General features: G+C 29.0%; 2 protein-coding genes and 1 long non-coding RNA gene across 3 annotated transcripts in view; 2 read left to right on the top strand and 1 right to left on the bottom strand.

Moving 5' to 3' along the window:
- Window positions 1-20,242, bottom strand: part of LOC145975008 (uncharacterized) — a 75,383-nt gene extending 55,141 nt beyond the window's left edge. The window contains exons 1-4 of the long non-coding RNA XR_014439860.1: window positions 20,166-20,242; window positions 19,796-19,877; window positions 19,396-19,461; window positions 7,418-7,528 (exon numbers count right to left, since the gene is read on the bottom strand). This is a non-coding gene — a long non-coding RNA (uncharacterized LOC145975008). The remainder of the gene's footprint in view (window positions 1-7,417; window positions 7,529-19,395; window positions 19,462-19,795; window positions 19,878-20,165) is intronic.
- LOC145975149 (troponin C, isoallergen Bla g 6.0101-like) lies at window positions 1,342-4,002 on the top strand. Its single transcript, XM_083105405.1, has 5 exons — window positions 1,342-1,490; window positions 1,844-1,871; window positions 1,946-2,089; window positions 2,170-2,421; window positions 3,021-4,002. Exons 1-5 carry the CDS (start codon window positions 1,488-1,490, stop codon window positions 3,053-3,055), a joined length of 462 nt encoding a protein of 153 aa, XP_082961531.1. The 5' UTR covers window positions 1,342-1,487; the 3' UTR covers window positions 3,056-4,002.
- Window positions 20,243-21,155: 913 nt separating the features above from the next.
- The window catches only part of LOC145975141 (multicopper oxidase 3), a 110,490-nt gene continuing 110,156 nt past the window's right edge, over window positions 21,156-21,489 (top strand). The window contains exon 1 of the mRNA XM_083105378.1: window positions 21,156-21,173. The gene's annotated coding sequence lies outside the window, so the exon portion shown is untranslated. The remainder of the gene's footprint in view (window positions 21,174-21,489) is intronic.

Here is a 21,489-nt window from a genome sequence, read left to right as displayed (position 1 = left end):
GTGCTTTGCACGCATCAACCGCGACGTTACACGCTCGAATGTAACAGCAACATAATCCATTCTGAACTTTCGTCGAAAGAGCAGCATGCTCCAAGGGGAGCTCGACAATGCACGCGATGGCAAACGGCTGTATTCCGGAGTGAATGATAAAATCACCTAAATATAATAGCAGCCACCGGGCTTTATGAGCTTATAATTAGGAAGCTAAGAATAAGATCTGTGCACGGTTATTGCATAGAGTCGTCTTGGGTCAGCCTCACCCATGAATTTTCCGGCGATGAGCCAATACTGTCTATTGTTGCATCCATGCGACTGGTCACACATCGCGTCGCTCGTAAATTTCGGCATTTTGAAACGATGCAAAATTTCACAATGAACCGCTTGTGAAGTGTTAACTATGGAAATGCGAATTCCAAAGATCATTCCGCGATGGCCTAGTTAGAAGATGCGAAACAGTTTTATCGCGATTCATAGATATATTTTAAGAGGACAATAAACGTTGCTGCGCTATCATAATCCACATATGTCGCTGTATCTTTTAATAAAAATATAATTTGAAAAATATTTCATTGCGCCTAACCTCAAGCTAATCTTCATTATGTTAATTATTTAATAATTATTTATATTTATATTTAATTATATTTATATTTAATTATATTTATATTTAAATAATTATTTATATATTTCTTTTTCTATAGAATTTTATAAATATTTTAATCTAGAATATTTTTCTTCTATTATAATATACTATTTAAAGTGAATTATATATTACAAATTATATATATATCAAAAATATGAATATAAATTTTAAATTTTTCATGGCAGATTTTTTTTATGGCAGATAAAAAAATAAATTGTATTTTATTTGTAAAAGTATCCGAGACGTAAAGAAATTTAATATAACAGAGTCATTTAATATAATTAAATATATCGCGTGTTTGTATATAACAAAATCAAATATAGCTTTCAATACTTTTACATTACACGTATATTCCATATCTGACTCCGTAAACAAGATTGATCTTTTTAAATTTACAATTTTGTTTTAAATAAATAAAATAAACTGTTATATAATTAATGTGGCTGGATGTAACACACATTTCATATCTCAGTTAATTATTCGCATCAAGACAGATTGCGTGCAATATGCTCGCATTAATTATACCGATGTGAGAACGTCAGAATATTTGGCCATTTTGACAAATCGAATATATAACTGCCAGTGGCATGGATAATTTTCGAAATTAAATGCGTTGCCATGAGTTCTGCAAAATTAGGTAAAATGCGTCTATGGAAATAGAGTGGGGGGAGCGTCCTCGATGAATTTGAAAACCGCTAGACTCGGCATGTGTAGATATTACCTAGTCAATCACGTGCCAGAACATCGTTATGACCACTTAAAACAGAAGTCTACGGCCAGAATCTTCTGCATAACCGGATAAACCGTCGACGCCACCGTACCACGAGCAGCGCGTATAGTTATCATTATGGCAAGTCGTATAATTTTGATAAACGCGAAAATTATTCGTCAAATTCTAACGTTTTTCCGCGACAAGAAGTGTGAAAATTAAATATACGAATAAAATTCAAATAATAGCATTCGATACAATTAAACAGAAAAGAATTAAATTAAAAAAAATAATATAATTCAGCAACAAAGTTTAAATATTTATCCTAAATATTACAGAAAGTTATTTAAGAGAAATGATGGAGAGGCTCAAAGAAAATTAATTAGTACTCTTTGTAAATTTATCGTAAATTAATTATTGCATTAGTGTGATTTTTAATAATAATTGATGTTTTGAGTAGTTACGGGTAGTAATTATACTTTTCACAATTCCAGGATGAATTAAATAAGGACCAATTGGCTTGTAAGTATATATATCTTTCTTCATTATGATAAAAAAAATTCAGGATAACATTAAGCTATCTCTTTTCTGAATAGTGTTGAAGAAAGCCTTCGACGCTTTCGATCATGAAAAGAAGGGTAGCATCGGTAGCAACATGGTGGGCACGATATTGACCATGTTGGGTCACGAAGTCAGTGAAAGCACGCTACAGGAAATCATTAGCGAAATAGACGAAGATGGTAAGCCAAAATTACATCAATATCTCGCGATTATGTTCTTACGTGCTTAACATTTTTATATATTTTTTTTGTATCGACAGGCTCCGGCGAACTGGAGTTCGAGGAGTTCTGCACGCTGGCTTCTAGATTCTTGGTAGAGGAGGATACGGAAGCGATGCAACAAGAATTACGCGAAGCATTCCGGTTGTACGACAAAGAGGGCAATGGCTATATAACTACCGAAGTGTTTCGCGATATTCTTCATGAACTCGACGACAAACTGTCACCGGAAGAACTCGACCTGATGATTGAGGAGATTGACGCTGATGGATCGGGGACGCTCGATTTTGACGGTATTTTTTAAATACACTCTTTCATTTTATTTCGCTTCTTTTTCGTGTTATTTATTAACTCTAAATAAGTAAATCTAATATGCTTTGTTTGTACAAAATAATCATTCAACTGAGAAATTAATATGAATTTAATTTTTTAAATGTTTATTTTACAAATCAGTATTTTAAAAATTAAAAAAAAATTGAGTTAATTTAATAATATGTAACTCTTTAATTTTGTGACGTGGTAAAAAATACTACTATCTTTAAAAATGTCAAACACGTGTTGGGGGAACCTATTTAAAATAATACGTTTAAGAAATTGTGCACAAGAGCTGCAGCTAACAACTGTAATTTGCAAAAGATAAGATAACATGTGGCTTGCTTCGAAAGCCAAGTAGTTCATATAAGATCTGCTCAAGTTACAAAACCCTGAGCCAAGGAAATTCGTTTCGCGCACGTCAACGTCAGAAAAGCTTAGCATAACCGACACTAATAGCAAAGTCGATCGAACATTCAATAAGTCTCTCGTGTTGGGTAATTCGCCAAGTTTATAGCCCACGGAAAACATGAGGCGCCGTTTGATTACATTAACGCCCACTGCATTTCGCGCATTTCAGAGTTCATGGAAGTCATGACAGGAGGCGATGATTAAGCCAAGTAATGATGATAATGAAGATGAGCTGCTCGCGAAGGGGATTATTCGCACAATTGGCAACGCCTATCGGAAAAAGAAAAAAAAAGGATGTTTCTTCCTCACCAAACAGCACATACGCTTTTGCAAATTAAACAACAGACGAGTGAAAAATTTTAAAATGATCGGTGGTATCGTTGGTTGACGGTCGGCGGTTTTCACCATGCAAGATGAAGACTATGTTTCCAAACGATTTCGATCAACGTTAAAAGCAAGATGAAAATAAAATCATCTCGATCATATCGGAACAGCCCTATTGCGTTCAAAGTAGCGAATAAAGTAGCGGTGCAAATTTCTTCGTCACGGCAAAATGGGTACACGCGCAAAACTCCGAGTTTGTAATTATCTCTAATCGCTGATCGCGAGATAAGCTATAATTTCCTACTGTACGAATATCACCGGGATTTTATTCCGACAGTCTACGCGTGAAAGTATTGAGTGTTTCGATAATTATTATATAAATCGTAAATATATTATTAAGTTTCACGCGCCTGCATAGATACTACGTGTTCTTTTTGTGCTGCGCCTAAACGATATTATCCCGTTCGCAAAGTAGCACATCACGTTCAAGTATACTAAGGCGCGTTATTCTCTTCGCAATTCAATCAATTAATCAATTGCGATCAATCTTTTAATTTTTCAATAAGGAACATATCAAATTGTAACCATTTCTTTACCTCTTCAATTCTTTGTAATTTAATTGCGCAACAAGATATGTATTCAATAATTAAATTTCGGAAATTGTGACTATTTTAATATTAGAAACATTTATATATGATAATTTCAGTAATTTAGAATCTAATTAATTAAAAGCTGGAAATATTGTTATCATCATTTGCAAGATAAAGACCGCTTTCCACATTATATATGCGACTGTGCTGTGAAATAAATATATTTTTCTACTAAAATTTTCTATTAAATAATCCCTCTATTTTAGAATACTTCGTATTATTATAGAAAAATAAATCAATAATATGAAATAATATCCACAGCTGTTCACAGCTGTTCCGATTATTAGCTATCCGACTAGTGGCTCTGAAATTGAAGCACATAACAAGTACGTATAGCAATAAACATCGTGGCGCATGCAATCATGTGCTGTTAAGATACCTTACCAAATCAGGTATCTTTGAAACGTTCCGTTACGGAATAATTATTCTCGCGATTCTCACGTCGTCGCAGATTAACCTGCAAAGCTCGATAATCTCGCTCATTGTGCATGGAACATAGGATATCGCTTATAACAATTATTTGTTGGAGTTAATAAAAACAACAATGTCGTAATTTCATCTCTTGACAATTCAATGTGGTTTAAAAGGAAACAAAAAGCAGAGGAGTAATATACATAATTTCGACATATAATAAAATAAAATTAAAATTAATTAATTAGGAACATAACAATTTGAAAGAGATAAATATCTTTTAATTTTACATAATTTCTACGTTTCATGCGACAAATTAAATCATAAATATATTAATTCAAGGGCCAATTCACATTATGATCGACAATCTGATGTTTCAATACTTTTAAATTCTAATATCGCACATAATTGCAAAGAAAATGTCACGCATCATATAAATTATGAGAGAACTTGAAATATTTCTACATCTCTCTTTTTCATTTTTCGTAATTTTGTAATTGATTATTTTATCTTTCTTAATTTTTTGAAAACTAAATTATATAAAAATTAGAACCATGTGTCACATTTTAAAAAAATATAAATATAATATAGTCTAGAAATTTAGAAACTAGAAATAGAAAAAAAAAATTTAGTTTTTTTACTAATTGTATATATCGTATTGCCAAATTAATTATTAATTAAACAAAATTATATATTTTTTATTTTCCCCTAAACTATGTATTTAAAATGCAATACATCGAATATTACACAGTTTAACTGCATATCATGTAATTGTTGCAAAGATTATATAGTTTACTTCCATTAACAAAAAATAACTAAACTAAAAAAAAATAAATACAAAAAAATTTTAATTCCTATATTATATTTATAATCTTAATTACATGCCAAATTTCAGTTGTAAAAGTAAATGACTATTTTATTATACATTCTATAATTATAATTCAGGCTCTATTTTATAATTATTTGTGTTTCCGCACTGATTGTGCAGGATATTTCGGTAAAGCATGCCATTCGTAATAAAATATAAAAAAAAAATTTTCACTAATTTGGCTAAATGAAAATAAGTATTCGAGATTTATTATTATATAAATAGGACTATTTGGAATATTTTATTATTGAAAATTAACAATATAAATAGGATATTTTTTAAAATTCCTACTTCCTATTAAATTGTTCACTTATAGTATTTTAAAGCAAATCTATAAAATATTTTTTATTATATGGATTTATAAATTTTTATATAAATTTATATTATTTTAATATAAATTCTATTATAAGGATTTATAAATTTTTATAACAAATAATAAAGGGCATTCCAAACATATTTCAATATATATATATATAACGTTCTTTATGAAATTTCGTGGTGAATAATGCGAACACCAAAATGCAAATAATGTTCTTTTAGAAATGTAGTATGTCTATATGTTTCCACGAGAAATCGCGATTGATGCATGTTCACGATTGACTGAGTGCATGTACCGACGAAATGCAGGAGAGATTTCGACATTTGTCCACGAAAAAAGGAAGTGCACCGTGTTAAGAAAGCGTACAAACAGCATGCATTCGTCAAAAATCACACTGCCGTATCGTTATTCGATGAAAGTAATATGATTAATTTTATGGACGGCTATGGACAATTTTTTGGTGTATTGATACGAGTTGATGCAAGAAATATTGAAAAAATAAATTAAATAGTCAAAAAAATCATGGATTTTCCGCGTCGATGAATTATACACGGAAGTTATCCCGTGATAATTTGCTTCTGGATTAGCTAGAGAGCAGAAAGTGTTTTATCTCAGAGGACTTTGAGGTTTGAGGGAACCTATTGCGCACAACGTATTTTGGAATTCGGAACGCGAGAGCTATTTTTGTCGAAATTTTGTGTGCGAAATTGATTCATCGAAATATAATCTACCTATCTAGTTATCTATCTAGCTATCAATAGAAATATCAATTTAACTCGTATTAAATTTTCTATATTCGGTTCTCACTACTTTTTGCGCGATAAAAAAATTCGATTAAGTGGATTTTAAAAATTATATTAGCACAATATTATATATTAAATATATGTATATTAAATCTAATGTTGAAAACAAAAAAATTATTTTTATCTCTTTTCTTATATATTTTCTGTTATTTACTTCCACATGTATATACATATAATGCAGCAAAATGTTTCTAATTTTTTGTTCCACATAAGCTAATATAGCTGCATATAATGATAGTCTGCAGAAATCAAACTTCAATAACCAACTCATTTAACATGCTCACTCAATGATATTTTTGGCGATAATATAAGTTTCATAGCGCGTTTTAAATCGTTTATGAAAGTAAATGAAAATAAATTATGCTTATTAAAGAAATATATCAAAATGTTCGCATGTAAAATTTAATAAATTATGCATTACATTTATCACTCGCATATGATGCATGATCCAAATTAAAAGATTTGTTTCAGATTTGTTTGAAAGTAAATCATGATACCTTTTATCACATTCTTTACAAGCTTCTTTAATAAAATATTAATATGGCAGTTATGATAAATTCTAATAATATAAATTCTATTTGAAATATATCATATGCGCGCAATATTAAAATTAAATATAATTCGAATTAAATTTATATATTAATATATATATATATATTAACTTAAATTTAAAGGCCATAAGAGCTAAACGCGGATGATAGTGCGTAAGTTCAACGAGAAAATAAGTTTTTCGTTGAAACTTATTTGTGTGCGCAGGGCACAAATTTTCTTGGTACGATACCAAGCAAATTTAAATAATTCTCAATTCGAGAATTTATTTAATTATTATCCCTCTTTCCCCCCTGTAATGTTGTAGGCGAGAAAAAATTAAATTTGCTTGGTATCGTACCAAGAAAATTTGTGCCCTGCGCACACAAATAAGTTTCAACGAAAAACTTATTTTCTCGTTGAACTTACGCACTATCATCCGCATTTAGCTCTTATGGCCTTTAAATTTAAGTTTATGTTTTATACACAGAGCCTAATTTCTTATATAGTTATTTATATATATTAATATATATTATAGATAATATTGTGGTATTTGAATAAATATATTATTGCAACAAAATTGTAATCATTGCTAATCAAGCAATAATTAATAAAAATTCAATAATCTGCAAAACAAATATAAACATCAATATAATTACTCACAGGTTGTTGCACATTGTAAAACTGTTGTTGCATTGCCTCTATACTGCTGGATTGCCATTGTACTGCCATTGCATCACTGTTGTATTGTTGTTTTCACTTAACAACTTGTTCCTAAACACATTAAATTAAAATGTATTTAATACATGTAATATAAAATCTAAAATATTATATTTTATACATTATTTATATAGAATTCTAAAAAATTTCTAAAATTATATATATATATATATATATATATATATACATAAATATTTATAAATACATACAAATATATGTACACAAATTTAGATTTGATTCTCCAAATTAATAATGTAAAAGTCCAATATTTCTCTTGATTCTCCCAAGAATACACAATATTTATTCTTAACAATAATTTCTACAGTATTTACAGTAATAATTCTACAGTAATAATTTCTACAATATTTATTCTTAACAGATAATTTAACTAATACTTTTTACAATGTTTATGCTGGTACACAGAATTATTTGAAATTGTCACTGACGCGATATACGCGATATTTATGCAGAATACGAAGAATTTCTCGATACTTTTCGCGACTTTTCTCCCGATATTTTTCTCTCGATATTCTCAATATTACGCTTATTTATACACGATATGATTTATTTAAATAAAACACGATAGTCGCTCGACACTCTTTCTCAACACTTTCGATATTATATGTTTACTTGCACAGGTTGTTTATTTTCATTGTCAGTAACTTATGATTAGTCACAATTCAATCATAATGAGACAAGTGACTTTTACGTACGTGATATTGTACCGTGATATAATTACTCGATGCGATCGATGATTACGTTTCTTCGACTGTACGAAGGTCGAATGTTATATCCGCGTCATATAACATCCTGACGTCACAAATAATTATGCGCAATACATCGCAGACGAGAGCGCGAACACCACGAAATATCTCAACTTCCGATTCCACTATAGCTCTTGCGATTCGACCAATCAGAAGCGAAGAAATCTAGATTTTTTTACTTGGATATTATTGAAATCTTTTTTCCTCTCTTTCTCTCTCTTATACGCATTAACTATATTATTATTAAGAGTAATAACTTAATTCTCAAATAAATATTGTAACGCGCTATATCTTAATATTGCGTTTAATATAGAAATTAGTGCCAAATGATTTACAATATATCATGAAAACAACGTTTAATTCGCATACAAGCACGATATCAATGAGAAAAAGATAGATAAATAACAATAGCAAAAGAGAGAGAGAGAAAGTGCGTGTGCGTAAAACACGGTATATAATTCTAAAAACTAATTATCGTAAAGATCGAAATGACATCACGTACCACTGATAAATCATTTTGCCGTTCTGTAATATTATTAACGACCCACATCCTTGAGTGGATCAGTAGTCGAACTCGCGCCAAGAATGTAAACAAAGCAGTCAAGCTCGCTCTTCCCCCTCCCATCTACTCTTCTACCCGCTCCCACCACGCTCACGGCGTCAACACAGTCTTTGAAACAATTATTTGTGTAATAACATTTTGTCGACGATTAATTTACAACTTTATTTGCCATATATGGACGCGTTCTCTCTCTTCTCTCTTTCTCTTTCCTCTCTCTCTCTCTCTCCCTCTCTCCTACATAATTTATAATATCCAGAAAAACTAAATTATCTAATGATATCACATCTCGTTTATTAATAATTAATGGTAGAAATGATTATGATATTTTTCGCGTATTATATTTAATGTATACATACATAACTCTCAAGTATATCCTTGTTTCTTCTAACGGGGAACACAAGTAGACATTAGATCACGCAATTGATTATATAGAGAATTTCTAGTTTTTCTATTCGCGTGACGTTGTATGTATATACATACCTATGTGTATTTCTCTCTTCCTAGATAGTAAACTATATGTATCGAAGATTAATATGCAAAGAATTAAACTAATCGAAAGACCCAAGCAAGGATCTTTATTTTTTCTTCAATTCTGATTGGTTACGTCAATCCCAATCATTAGTGCATGATCTATGGACTTTAATGTCACGTTTCATAGAAACTAGTATCAAATTATTCAGCTCGCGATAGCCATACTTGATTCGCGTAGTATGTTTGTAGCCAACGTACGAGATCGATAATCGAAAAGTTTGATATTATCCGCGGATACAATTTCGATCGAGCATCGAGAAATGTTGAATAAAAAGTGTTGAGCGATCGTTGTATTATGCGTAGATATATTATATCGTCTATTATTATATGCGTCTAATATCGGAAGTGTCGAGAATATAATATCGGGAGAAAAAATATCGAGAAAAACAAGGGGTATCGAAAAAATGGCGGGAATGCCGGACATAGCATCAGGTAATGTAACAGTTATTATGTGTAAATACAGTATATCGCGCTGAATATGTCATAGTTCCGTTAATTACGTGAACTTAATTATTAAACTGCTCGTGTGATTATTAAACGTTGATAAAATTACCGCGACATTGAATTGCGGAATAAATATCGCTGGTAAACAAACGCGTAGTGTTTGAAAGAATCGAGAAAAGTATTCAACGATCATTATATTATACATAATTATTGTATATATGTATATATATTAATATAAATAAGAAAAATTAATAAAAATTTTATATATATATATATAATTTATATTAATTTTAATTTCTCATAGGTGAAAATTTTTCTTTTAGAAATCTAAAAATTTCCAATCTTTTAGAAGTCTCAAAATTTTTATCGAAAAGCACAATATTGTAATCCATATCGATCTTAAGTAAAATAAAAAATTATTACCACTTTTTTAAAAAAAATAAAGGCATAAAGTTAGCATCCTACATATTTTAAAATTTCTATTTTGTATATTTAGTTGCCTAAACTTTCTTTGAAACGTAGCAAAAACTCCAGAAGTCTTTCAGGAAAAATCAAAACTCTATTAATTAGTTCTGAAAATGGACTGCTAACTTGACAGAAAAATTATGTAACGTACGACACGCATAATGCGCGTATATACTTCTTCATCGTGTCGTGCTCAACGATACGTTATGGACTCAAGAGACAAACTATAGCTCTCAGAAGTGCACTACGAAGCTCGTTTAATTACAGTATAGTCGTTTAATGAAACTTTCTCCGTCAATTAAGTCGAGTTAACTATCGCTAATTCGATAATTAAGATCCAGAGCTTTAATCGACGCTTCCTAAGTATTTTATTATGCATATGCACGCACATAATATGCAGTCCTTTTACAAATAAAAGAAAATATGCAGTGTCCGGTTTGACAAGTACGTTGGATTCTTTACGCTTCTATGCCCAGCTGTCATAAATGAGAAAAATATCGATATTGCAATAAGTACGAGGTATCATGTAAAATCGAATCTATACAGTTTGCGAAAATTATTTTAAAGTTCAATGAATTTTTGTAGTTGTTACTATAAATAACGGAACACGGATATATAACCGCATTGCATTACGCGCGGGGCTCGTTTGACTCGACACATTTAGATCCGATTGTTAACTTAAAGTCGGTCTATGAAAGAGAAAGTGGGTGAAGGCTAGAACGAACGATTTGCCACAATTACTTGCAGTCTCTTTCGCGCGTATTACACTTTGCCAACGAAACAAGTCCCACTGCGAGAAAGTACAAGTGTCTAAAACACGATCGACCGAGAAAGATTGATCTGACGCACTCCTTAATCGTAGCAAACAAAATGCCATGTATAATACTTCGCATAAATAAATGAGGGAGGTCTCCAGGGATGATATGATCTATTATATTTTTGTGTTTACCAAAAAAGAAAATAGAAATACTAAATAAGATGGCATAAGATTTTTCTCTAATAAAAAAAAATTTAATTATAATTTTCTATAAAAATATAAAAACTTCAAAAATGCACTTCTCTTCTTTTTTTCTTTATCTATTAATTTCTGTGGAATGTGTGTAAAAAAATTTAAAAATAGATACAAAGAACCTATAGAATCAAAGGAATTTATAAAATGGAAAATCTAATGCACACATATTTGCTTGCAAAATATAAATAATAAAAATATAAATAATATAAAATGTTTGTCTATTTCAATAAAATGAGTCCTTAATATATTGCATATAATTAAGAATATTCCATATATAATTTTCATGTAAATGTATAATAAATGTATAATAATATGTATAATAATATGAAAATCACAGTAATAAAACTACTGACCTAATTTATTTTTGCTTTCAATCTTATATTAATTATAATATATAATTAACTACTGCTCTGTTAAGGGGAACAATCTTGACTACGGGGATTGGTCTTGTTTATTATTGATAAATATTAATTTTCATATAATTTTCATATTTTGATGAAATAGTGTATAATTAACATTCCTTTCCGTGATAAAATGCGGTGCATATCGTTAGTTATGTATGCATAGCTTCTCGAAGCTACTTGCAGTCGCGGGGCCGGTGATTATAGTAAATTACACAATATCGACTAATAAATGTATCTGCTATAAACTTGGTTGCGTTCCGTTAACGACACGGCCTTGCTCGCATTTCTTTGAAATATCTTTTAGAATCGTTCATGGATGATTATCACAGCGATTGAATAAGTCATATTCATTTAGGAGGAGATAGATTAACCATTTTCATTTAGTCTTTCTCTCTCTTTCTCTCTCTTGCGTTTATATTTCATCGTAATTATGCACTTAGGATCAATATCTGATATCAAGATTGAAATTCTAAATTAATAATAAATATAATTATTATGAAGCTGGCGATTAAATATTCTATGCAAACAGTAGTAGATCAATACATGATTTATTGTAATGCAAATTATTAATTCCGATATCCATTGAGATCGTTTAACTAATAATTTAAGAGAATCATGATATATGTAGAAGTTATTTAATTGATTTCCACAGCTCTCCCCGTGAAACACAAGATATTCTCTAAATCATATGAGTACATTTTTTCGTCCGTTTATTCAATATCTCTGCTATAGCTATTTTATCAATTAGAAAAATTTTCCCATATTATAATAAAAATCAATTATAAATCTTTCTCGATCGTATTTTTTTCTGGCCTGGTTGTGTACAAATCGTACACAACCTGTCTGTTAAAAATAATACAAATTTGCGCAGTTAATTGGTGCAGCAACCGAAATCTCCTCAGGTGCTTTTTAAGGAAAATAACTGTACACCTTTTATGGAACAAATTACAAGATCATGCATCCGATCGAAGTTAAGCCGATCACGTTTCCCATAAATGTTTTATAGGTTTTCGAGCCGGTAATGGATAGGGAATGTCCTGTTACGGCTAAGCACATGACCGCCAAGGGAATAGCCAACCTAACACCTTTTAAACTTTTTATATTTCAGTAAGTTTTTATAAAATACTGGAAGACGCAGTCATCATAAATGCAAGCAGTATAAAAAAAGGATTTTCACGATAGTATAAAATAATACAAGATAAGTATAATACAAATACAACAGTATAAAATAATACAAATTATTATCTTCATATAAAGTAAATTTAATATTAAATGTTATTGTAAAAATACAAAAAATTATTATTATATTCTTGGAATGAATATGTAATAAAATTACATTTATACAAAATAATTTTGTATAAATATAATAAAAAAAAAAGCGGCAAAGAAAGAAAGATGTTGACAAAATTCCTGCATTAAAGTCGAAATATTAACAATTTGAATAAATGTGTGTGTTAATTTTTAAATATATATATATAGCATAAAAATATAATTTCCATATCCATAAAAAATATTTTTTTCAAAACGAGCTTAAAGAAATTTTGGCTGCTATATTAATTACTTGCGCAAATTTCTATTATTTTTGAACGATTGTGTATAATTGAAATAATGAAAAATATATATACATAAATCCAAAAAAATTTATGATTGATTTTTATTATCATTATGAAGAGAAAATTATATTGATTTAACGATAGATAAAATACGCACTTCGCATGCTGTAAAATGTCGATAACTCGCGACGATCGAGATTGAGTTAATGGTTTTGAAAATCATCAGGCCGTAAAGTCATTCAACGCCGAGAAACGGCCAATATTCGCATAGTAGCAATGTAAGGCCAGACATTACGTAGGTCTCATAGAAAGGAAAATGTTCGCCGATTGATTGATATTCAACTGCGGCCGTTTATAAAGCGATATTGCGAGAAACCAAAGCAACTGCACTTCGCATGCTGTTCAAAGCTGTTGTCGCGTTCGAGCACCTCATTTCGATGCTCGTTAAAGACACGAAAAATAATTGCGATATACTCTTATATAGGTTTTGCGACAGAGTAATTACAGACACGAAAAGATCTTATTTGAAGAATGTGAAAGTTTCTTGATAGCATTTTTGTCCGTGTTTTTATAAAAGATTTTTATCTTACTTAACTAATATGTTTCATTTGCATTTATCATTTTAGAAAAAAAAAGATTTCTACAATAAAATCACAAGCAATATTCATGTTTTATGAATTAACGTGATCGTTTTCCTCTGATAATTATACCTTGCGACAAACATACAATTCCGAATGTCTAAGATATACGAGTTTCATTTGCAGAAATAAATCATTAGGACACGATTGAAAGGCGGTAACAATAATTACTTGACGAACAATAATATATGAGATTATAAATGGCATAAACACGCGCGTTTAATGCAAAGAAAATTATTTCTCTTCTGATATATGTAGACTTGTATATGTTATATACAATAATGTCTAAACGCGAAATGTCTAAGCACAAAATTACACACGTTTCGTAAATTTGTCATGCACGAATTAGTATGCAACGACAGGTTCTCCGCGAAAGTAAAAGTTATTGGATAAAATCGTATTCTACATAAACAAGCGAAGCATAAATAATTCCAAAGTTAACTCTGATCGATCAGTAACTGTACCGAAACGATTCCAGTTGCAGTTAGATTGATAAGCCATACGCGAGTGTGCTACGGAAAACTAAATCCAAAGCCAAAAACAATAAATCACTACAGATTTAAACGATTAATTTGGATTTCACGTAATACATTTTTTAATTTATTTTTTACTTTGTGTGTTATGTATAGCTTTATTAATCATCTATATAAGTAACTTATATAATTTTTTTTTAATTAGTTTTCTCAATAAATTAAGAATTGATTTGAATCCTTTCAAAATTATAATAGAGAAGTTCAAACAAAATTTCACTGTTTCCATAAATGAGTTTCATTTTGACGTTGTAATTAAACATTTTCTTAGATTTAGATAGGGAAGTAACGGTAAGTAAAACCTAACTAGATCCGGATAAAGATTGCACGAGTAAGTGGTTTATATTGCGCTCACAAAAAAGAAAGTAAATTTACATAGAAAAGAATTCGCTAATTATGTATATTAATACAGATAATTACATCTTCACAATCATGTTTCTAGAATAAGAATGTGCGATGTAATGAGAAGATTGTACATTTATCTATCTGTTAATAAATAAAGCATTAATCTATATTTCCTTTGTACAGATTATTAAGAAAATTATTAAGATTATTAAGAAGATATCGCATAATACTTCGCAACAATGAGAAGATAAATAGATGGATTTAAATGTAAATAATAATATTTTTGCGTAGTGTTGAAACTCACGATATTTTATATTTTATATAATATTTAAAAAATCAGACTTTTTGGAAACTTGCTTTAAGGAGCCGTTTCTTCACACACTTATTGTATTGCGTTCTAGAGATAAATTAAATCACTTTCACAATATAATACTAATAATAATTCAAAAATTTTTAAAAATTATCTTTCTCGACATTTCTAATAATTGCCTTTTTCAAATAATTATCTTTCATTACATTTTTTCTAGCATAGTAACGAAATTCGCGCTGGATATATTTCTCTTTATAAAAAAATTTACAAAATTCTTCCTATTAATATTATAATTTTTACTTATTAATATCTGCCATTTTTGTACATATTTTTAAAATTTGCATACATTTCATAAACAATAAAAGATGAGAGAAAAGGTATTAAAAAGATAAAATAATTTCTTTTATTAATAAAAAAAAAGCTTCGATTTTGTCGATCTAAATTTTCGATTATTTTATATTTCATCATATTCATAAAAATTATTGAAAATGAATACCATAAAAATCTTCATATATCTTTATTATCTAATATTCTTTTAATATTCTTTTAATTGATAGCCAAAATTTCCCCCTAATTAATTATATCTTAAAAATTTAAATTTTTAAAAAATTAGATTAAATTTAATTAACTAAATCAATAAAATTAGAAATAAATTAATTAATAAAAAATTAAGAAAAAATTAAATAAAAAAAATTTAATTTTTCTTAAATTTAGTTAACTAAAGTCCTGTGGACAAAACCCAATTCCGGGATCATAAATTCTAATGTTAACCGACGTATTAGAAAGGTAGCTATATGCACCTAGCGCGTGCAGCGATCGGTATCCGTGAAAGTCCAGACCTCCGTTCGCACAAGCTTGTTGAGGAATCACTCTAGGTGATCTGTACCCCGGGCACTTTCCAGCCGATGACTTGTTCGATGTGACGTTTACTTTGCGGTAACGGATATCCAGTCCCGTAACAGCGGCCACAAGGCATCGCCTGTAATCGAGCGTGTCCTTCGAGAACGGCATTCACTGATGGTAACCGATATAAAATGCTACTCAGCCTTAGAATAACAAGAGAGTCCTAGTTTCGTTACGCCAATGAAGACTAATGCGATTGAAGTCAATTCACTATCGCTACATTTTATGTTTTACAAATTAATGGATATTTTATACAACCGATATCGCGCGCATATTGATTTTATTACAACAAAATTTGCTTCTCATACGCTCAATACTAGCGTATGTATTCTTGAAAATACAATACCACAATTTATTCAAAATAAAATTTCAAATTATCTATTAATTACATATTATTCTGTCACATTTTGTAAATAAAGTCTAAATTCTCCGAGTGTAATATATTTGCCAATTTTATTTTAATCCCTTAAGATGTCGCGATATCCAAGGCACCGATTTAATTAAAAGATATAATTAAATTTTAGTGGCGCACTTAACAAAGTAAGTCTGGAATATGCTTTGCATTACCCTGTATACGAGAACACACTGCTCTGTTACGTTATTGGACGTCTATAAGTCGTATAGCAATTCACGGATAAATTCGTTGGAACGCGCGGGTGTTAAAAGCCGCGCAAAACTCCTTTCACCATGCCACCGGACCAACGAAGCATGCTACAGACGGATCATTGCGTCTAACCGATCGAATGGCCACTCTCAAATGATTCACGATTAAACTCGATCGACTAGTTCCGTTTGTTGCTTGAAATTAGAGCTGTCGGCGAGTAAGAGCTAAGTTGTAGTAACCAAGTAATTCTAATATTATCTAAATAAAGCGAGTTATTTAAATAATATCAATTATTTACGATTTATTTAATCAAGATAAAAAATAATTGGTTATTGAGAGAAGATACGTTCTATAATAAAGTAGCAATTGTGCAAAAATATATCGATATATAATAATTAAATATATAATTTAAATATTAATTATACTTATGTATTGTTTTTTAGAAAATATTATATCATGTATATAAAATTATTAAATTATTTAATATAAAAGAATGTATCACATTTTTATATATTTATGTTTTTAATTATATTTAATTGTATTTACTATATGAAAAATTTAAGCAATAATTGTACACAAATTTTAATCACAAATTTTTAAATATTTTTAAATATTGATAATATATTGATAAATCACGCGTATTAATCTTAGAGATATACAACATTACTAAAAGATATAATTGCTTTGTCACATTTTATTAACCTTCACAAGCTTATATCCTGTTAAAAAATGGAACAAAAGAAAGGACAAGTTAATGATAGCGTGACGTGGTATACGTCAAAATGTTCAAAACCATTTTTAGCTCACCCGGAATTCGTTCCAAAAATCAAAGGTTACAAGAGAAAGGATTAACCGGAAGCAACATTACATCACAGTGTATCTGTTCGCAAATTTCTATGTCGTTGTTATTTACACATTAAATTTAATCCGTTGCATCAGAATTCAATAATTTTGTGTTTCTTTTCGTATTTTAATTTATAAGTAAATCTTGCATATAAACACACACATATTGTTTTTAATATATATATCAATATAATTTATAAGTAAATCTTGCATATAAACACACACATATTGTTTTTAATATATCAATAAAATTTTTTAAAAGATGTCATATTTTTCTTTTTTCTTTTGCTAAAAAATTTATTGTGGATTTGTTGTTAAATATTCTTACATATATGTACACTTTATAACTTTAAATCAGTAGAATTGATTTTGCTATAATGAATTTATTAAATTTTTCATTAATGTAGTGACAGCAATTTCAATAATTTTAAGTTTTAAGTTTAGATAAACTTTAATTAGGAATCATACATACTATGTGTGTGATTGCAGATAATACATTTTTGGATCAACCAATCATAATGCAATTGTTATACGAATTGGATATTCGATATTCCAATGCAACGGATTATAATTATATTCAACTTTATATCGCTTTGTACTTTTACCCCAAATAAAATAAATAAAAAATTTCACAACAATATATGAAATTCGCATCTGAATAAATTAGATACATCCTACGATAATTATTAAACAATATAATTAAACAATAATACGTGTAAATAATGCTTCATCAAAGTAAATTAATATTATATTGGTATATTTTCGAACATAACTTTTCATGCAAATCGATATAGTTACACGAGTAGGATTCTTTACAATTGCACTTTGCACATTGCAGCAAATCGTGATGTAATCGATAAGGAATTACATATGTGAGCAACTCTAAGGCAACAATAGAGAAACGAACTACATATACATATTACGATAGTTTTAAGATTGATACGATAAAATTGATCCGTTTTACGATTTCGCGCCAGTTTAAATCATCATTTATAATTATGACGTGAATGATAGAGCAGTATTTTAGGTAAAAATAAAGATAATTTATATTACACATATTTATGGATGATTTGCCATTCTCTTCATTCTCGAAATTTCCTTTGGATTTCAATATTTCTTTTATTTTTAGAAATCAATAAATAACTTAATTAAGCGTGATTGTCTTTTTCTACTTCAGTCAAGTCATGCCGTTTGAATACAATATTAAATAAAAGATGGTTATTGCTACATCAAAAAAAATCGTTTCATCTATTGCGCAAAATATATTTATCTATAATAATTTTACTAATAAAACCATTTATTACAATACAATACTAACTAAAGGTTGCAATTTTAATTACGAACTATAGTTTTAAAATATCAACAAAAAATTTCTCGACTAGAATTAGAAATATACATTTTTATCTTATAAATAGAAGAACATTCTTATTTTATAAATAAAAGAAATATTTATACTTTTTTTAAAAAGAAAATTTAGTTAGAAATACAATGTTAATGAAAATAAAATTAAATATAAATCTAAAAATAAGCATTGCTTATATTTATTTTTCTTTATTGTTCTCATATATTCTTTTCAAAATTTTGTATATTATGAAATATATACATATATATGAAATAAGTTATATATGTAATATTATTGCATTAATTAAATTATATTTGAGAAAATAGTTTGACAGAAAATTTTCTCAAATATAATTTAATTAATGCAATAATATTACATATATAACTTATTTCACATATATATGTATATATTTCATAATATCATACAAAATTTTGAAAAGAATATATGAGAACAATAAAGAAAAATATAAGCAATGCTTATTTTTAGATTATATTTAATTTTATTTTCATTAACATTGTATTTCTAACTAAATTTTCTTTTTAATTCTTGGAAAAGAGAAGAATCCATTTTAATCAGAGATTTTGTACATAAAAATTCTGTGCATGATGTAGCAATACCAAATTATTGCAATAAAATATGCAATCCACTTTTGTGAATATAAAATCACTCACCGCTCTGATGATACATTCTCCCTCATGACGTGCTTCTACGTAATGTATCTTCATCTGCTACAAATCCTGCATTTACAATTTATAATTATTAATTAACTTTTGCATTTTTCATTATCTGAATTCAGATTTATGATATATCTTTCAGATAATATTTTTATAGATATTAATACATGTATGTTATCTTAATATTTATTTTTATTATATTAATATAATTTTATTTTTAAAATTTTAGTATAATAATTTTATTATAATAATTTTATTTAATATATATATATTTAATATTGATGTCAAATCACGAGAATGCAGCAAGAATAATAAAATTTAGCAGAATGCGCAAATAATACGATATAATTATTCATATCATTAAAATAATGCAAATAAAATAAATGAATTTACTCACCAATTGTTGTAATGACGCTATTATCTCTGATGACGATGAATTTATTCGGATCTCATACAAGACTCGATCGTGTGGATTTCACCTGACGAAAATGTCATATATTCATAATATTTCATATTATCGATGTGATGTATGGTGTTTATATATAATATAACGATCGTTCGACATCTTTCTCGATTCTTTCAAATACTACGCCTTTGTTTACAAGCGATATTTATTCCCGCGATTCAATATCATAATATATATAATTTTATTAACATTTAATAATCACAAGCGTAGTTTAATAATTAAGTTCACTTAATTAACGGAACTATGACATATATTCGACGCGATATACTGTATTTACACATAATAACAATTGTTACATTACCTGGTGTTATGTCCGGCATTCCCGCCATTTTTTCGACACCCTTTTCTCGACGTTTCTTCTCCCGACATCATTTCTCGATACTTCCGATTTTACACACATATAATAATAGACGATATAATATATTTACGCATAATACAACGATCGCTCAACACTTTTTCTTCAATATTTCTCGATGCTCGATCGAAATTGTATCCGCAGATAATATCAAACTTTTCTATTATCTCGTACGATCCGTTGACCACAAATATGTACTACGCGAATCAAGTATGGCTATCGCGAGCTGAATAATTTGATACTAGTTTCTATGATCGCGACACTAAAGTCCATAGATCACGCACTAATGATTGAGATTGACGTAACCAATCAGAATCGAGGAAAAAATAAAGATCCTTGCTTGGATCCGATTGGTTTGATTCTTTACACATTAATCTTCAATACGTATAGTTTACTTTCTAGCAAGAGAGAAATACACATAGGTACGTATATACATACAAAGTCACGCGAATAAAAAACCTATAGAAATTCTCTATTCTATGATCCATTGCGTGATCTAATGCCTACTTGTGTTCCTCGTTAGAAGAAACAAGGATATACTTGAGGGTTATGTATGTATACATTAAATATAATACGCGAAAAATATTATAATCATTTCTACCATTAATTATTAATAAACGAGTTGCCATATCACTAGATAATTTGGTTATTCTTGATATTATAAATTATGTAGGAGAGAGGGAGAGAGAAAGAGAGAAGAGAGAGAACGCGTCCATATATGGCAAATAAACTTGTAAATTAATCGTCGACAGTCGAAATGTTATTAAACAGAAAATTGTTTCGAATACTGTGTTGACGCCGTGAGCGTGGTGGGAGCGGGTAGAAGAGTGGCTGGGAGGGGGAAGAGCGAGCTTGTCTGCTTTGTTTACATTCTTGGCGCGAGTCCGACTACTGATCCGTTCAAGGATGTGCGTCGTTAATAATATTACAGAACGGCAAAATGATTTATCAGTGGTACGTGATGTCATTTCGATCTTTACGATAATTAGTTTTTAGAATTATATACTGTTTTACGCACACGCACTTTCTTTCTCTCTCTCTCTCTTTTGCTATTGTTATTTATCTATCTTTTTCTCATTGATATCGCGCTTGTATGCGAATTAAACGTTGTTTTCATGATATATTGTAAATCATTTGGCACTAATTTCTATATTAAACGCAATATTAAGATATAGTGCGTTACAATATTTATTTGAGAATTAATTTATTACTCTTAATAATAATATAGTTAATGCGTATAAGAGAGAAAGAGAGGAAAAAAGATTTCAAT

This window comes from Camponotus vicinus, unplaced genomic scaffold, assembly GCF_025532165.1.
Source record: "Camponotus vicinus isolate PSW18456_S1 unplaced genomic scaffold, iyCamVici1.0 SCAF_7, whole genome shotgun sequence".
NCBI classification, from domain to species: Eukaryota; Metazoa; Arthropoda; class Insecta; order Hymenoptera; family Formicidae; genus Camponotus; species Camponotus vicinus.
Note: the sequence above shows the minus strand (reverse complement) of the source record. Positions and strands in the feature narration are given on the sequence as shown.

Bases quoted from the DNA above. Each gene is read 5' to 3' on its own strand.
- LOC145975149 (XM_083105405.1), top strand. The intron at 2,090-2,169 runs GTAAGCCAAAAT...TTGTATCGACAG, and splicing joins TAGCGAAATAGACGAAGATG to GCTCCGGCGAACTGGAGTTC. The intron at 2,422-3,020 runs GTATTTTTTAAA...CGCGCATTTCAG, and splicing joins GGGGACGCTCGATTTTGACG to AGTTCATGGAAGTCATGACA.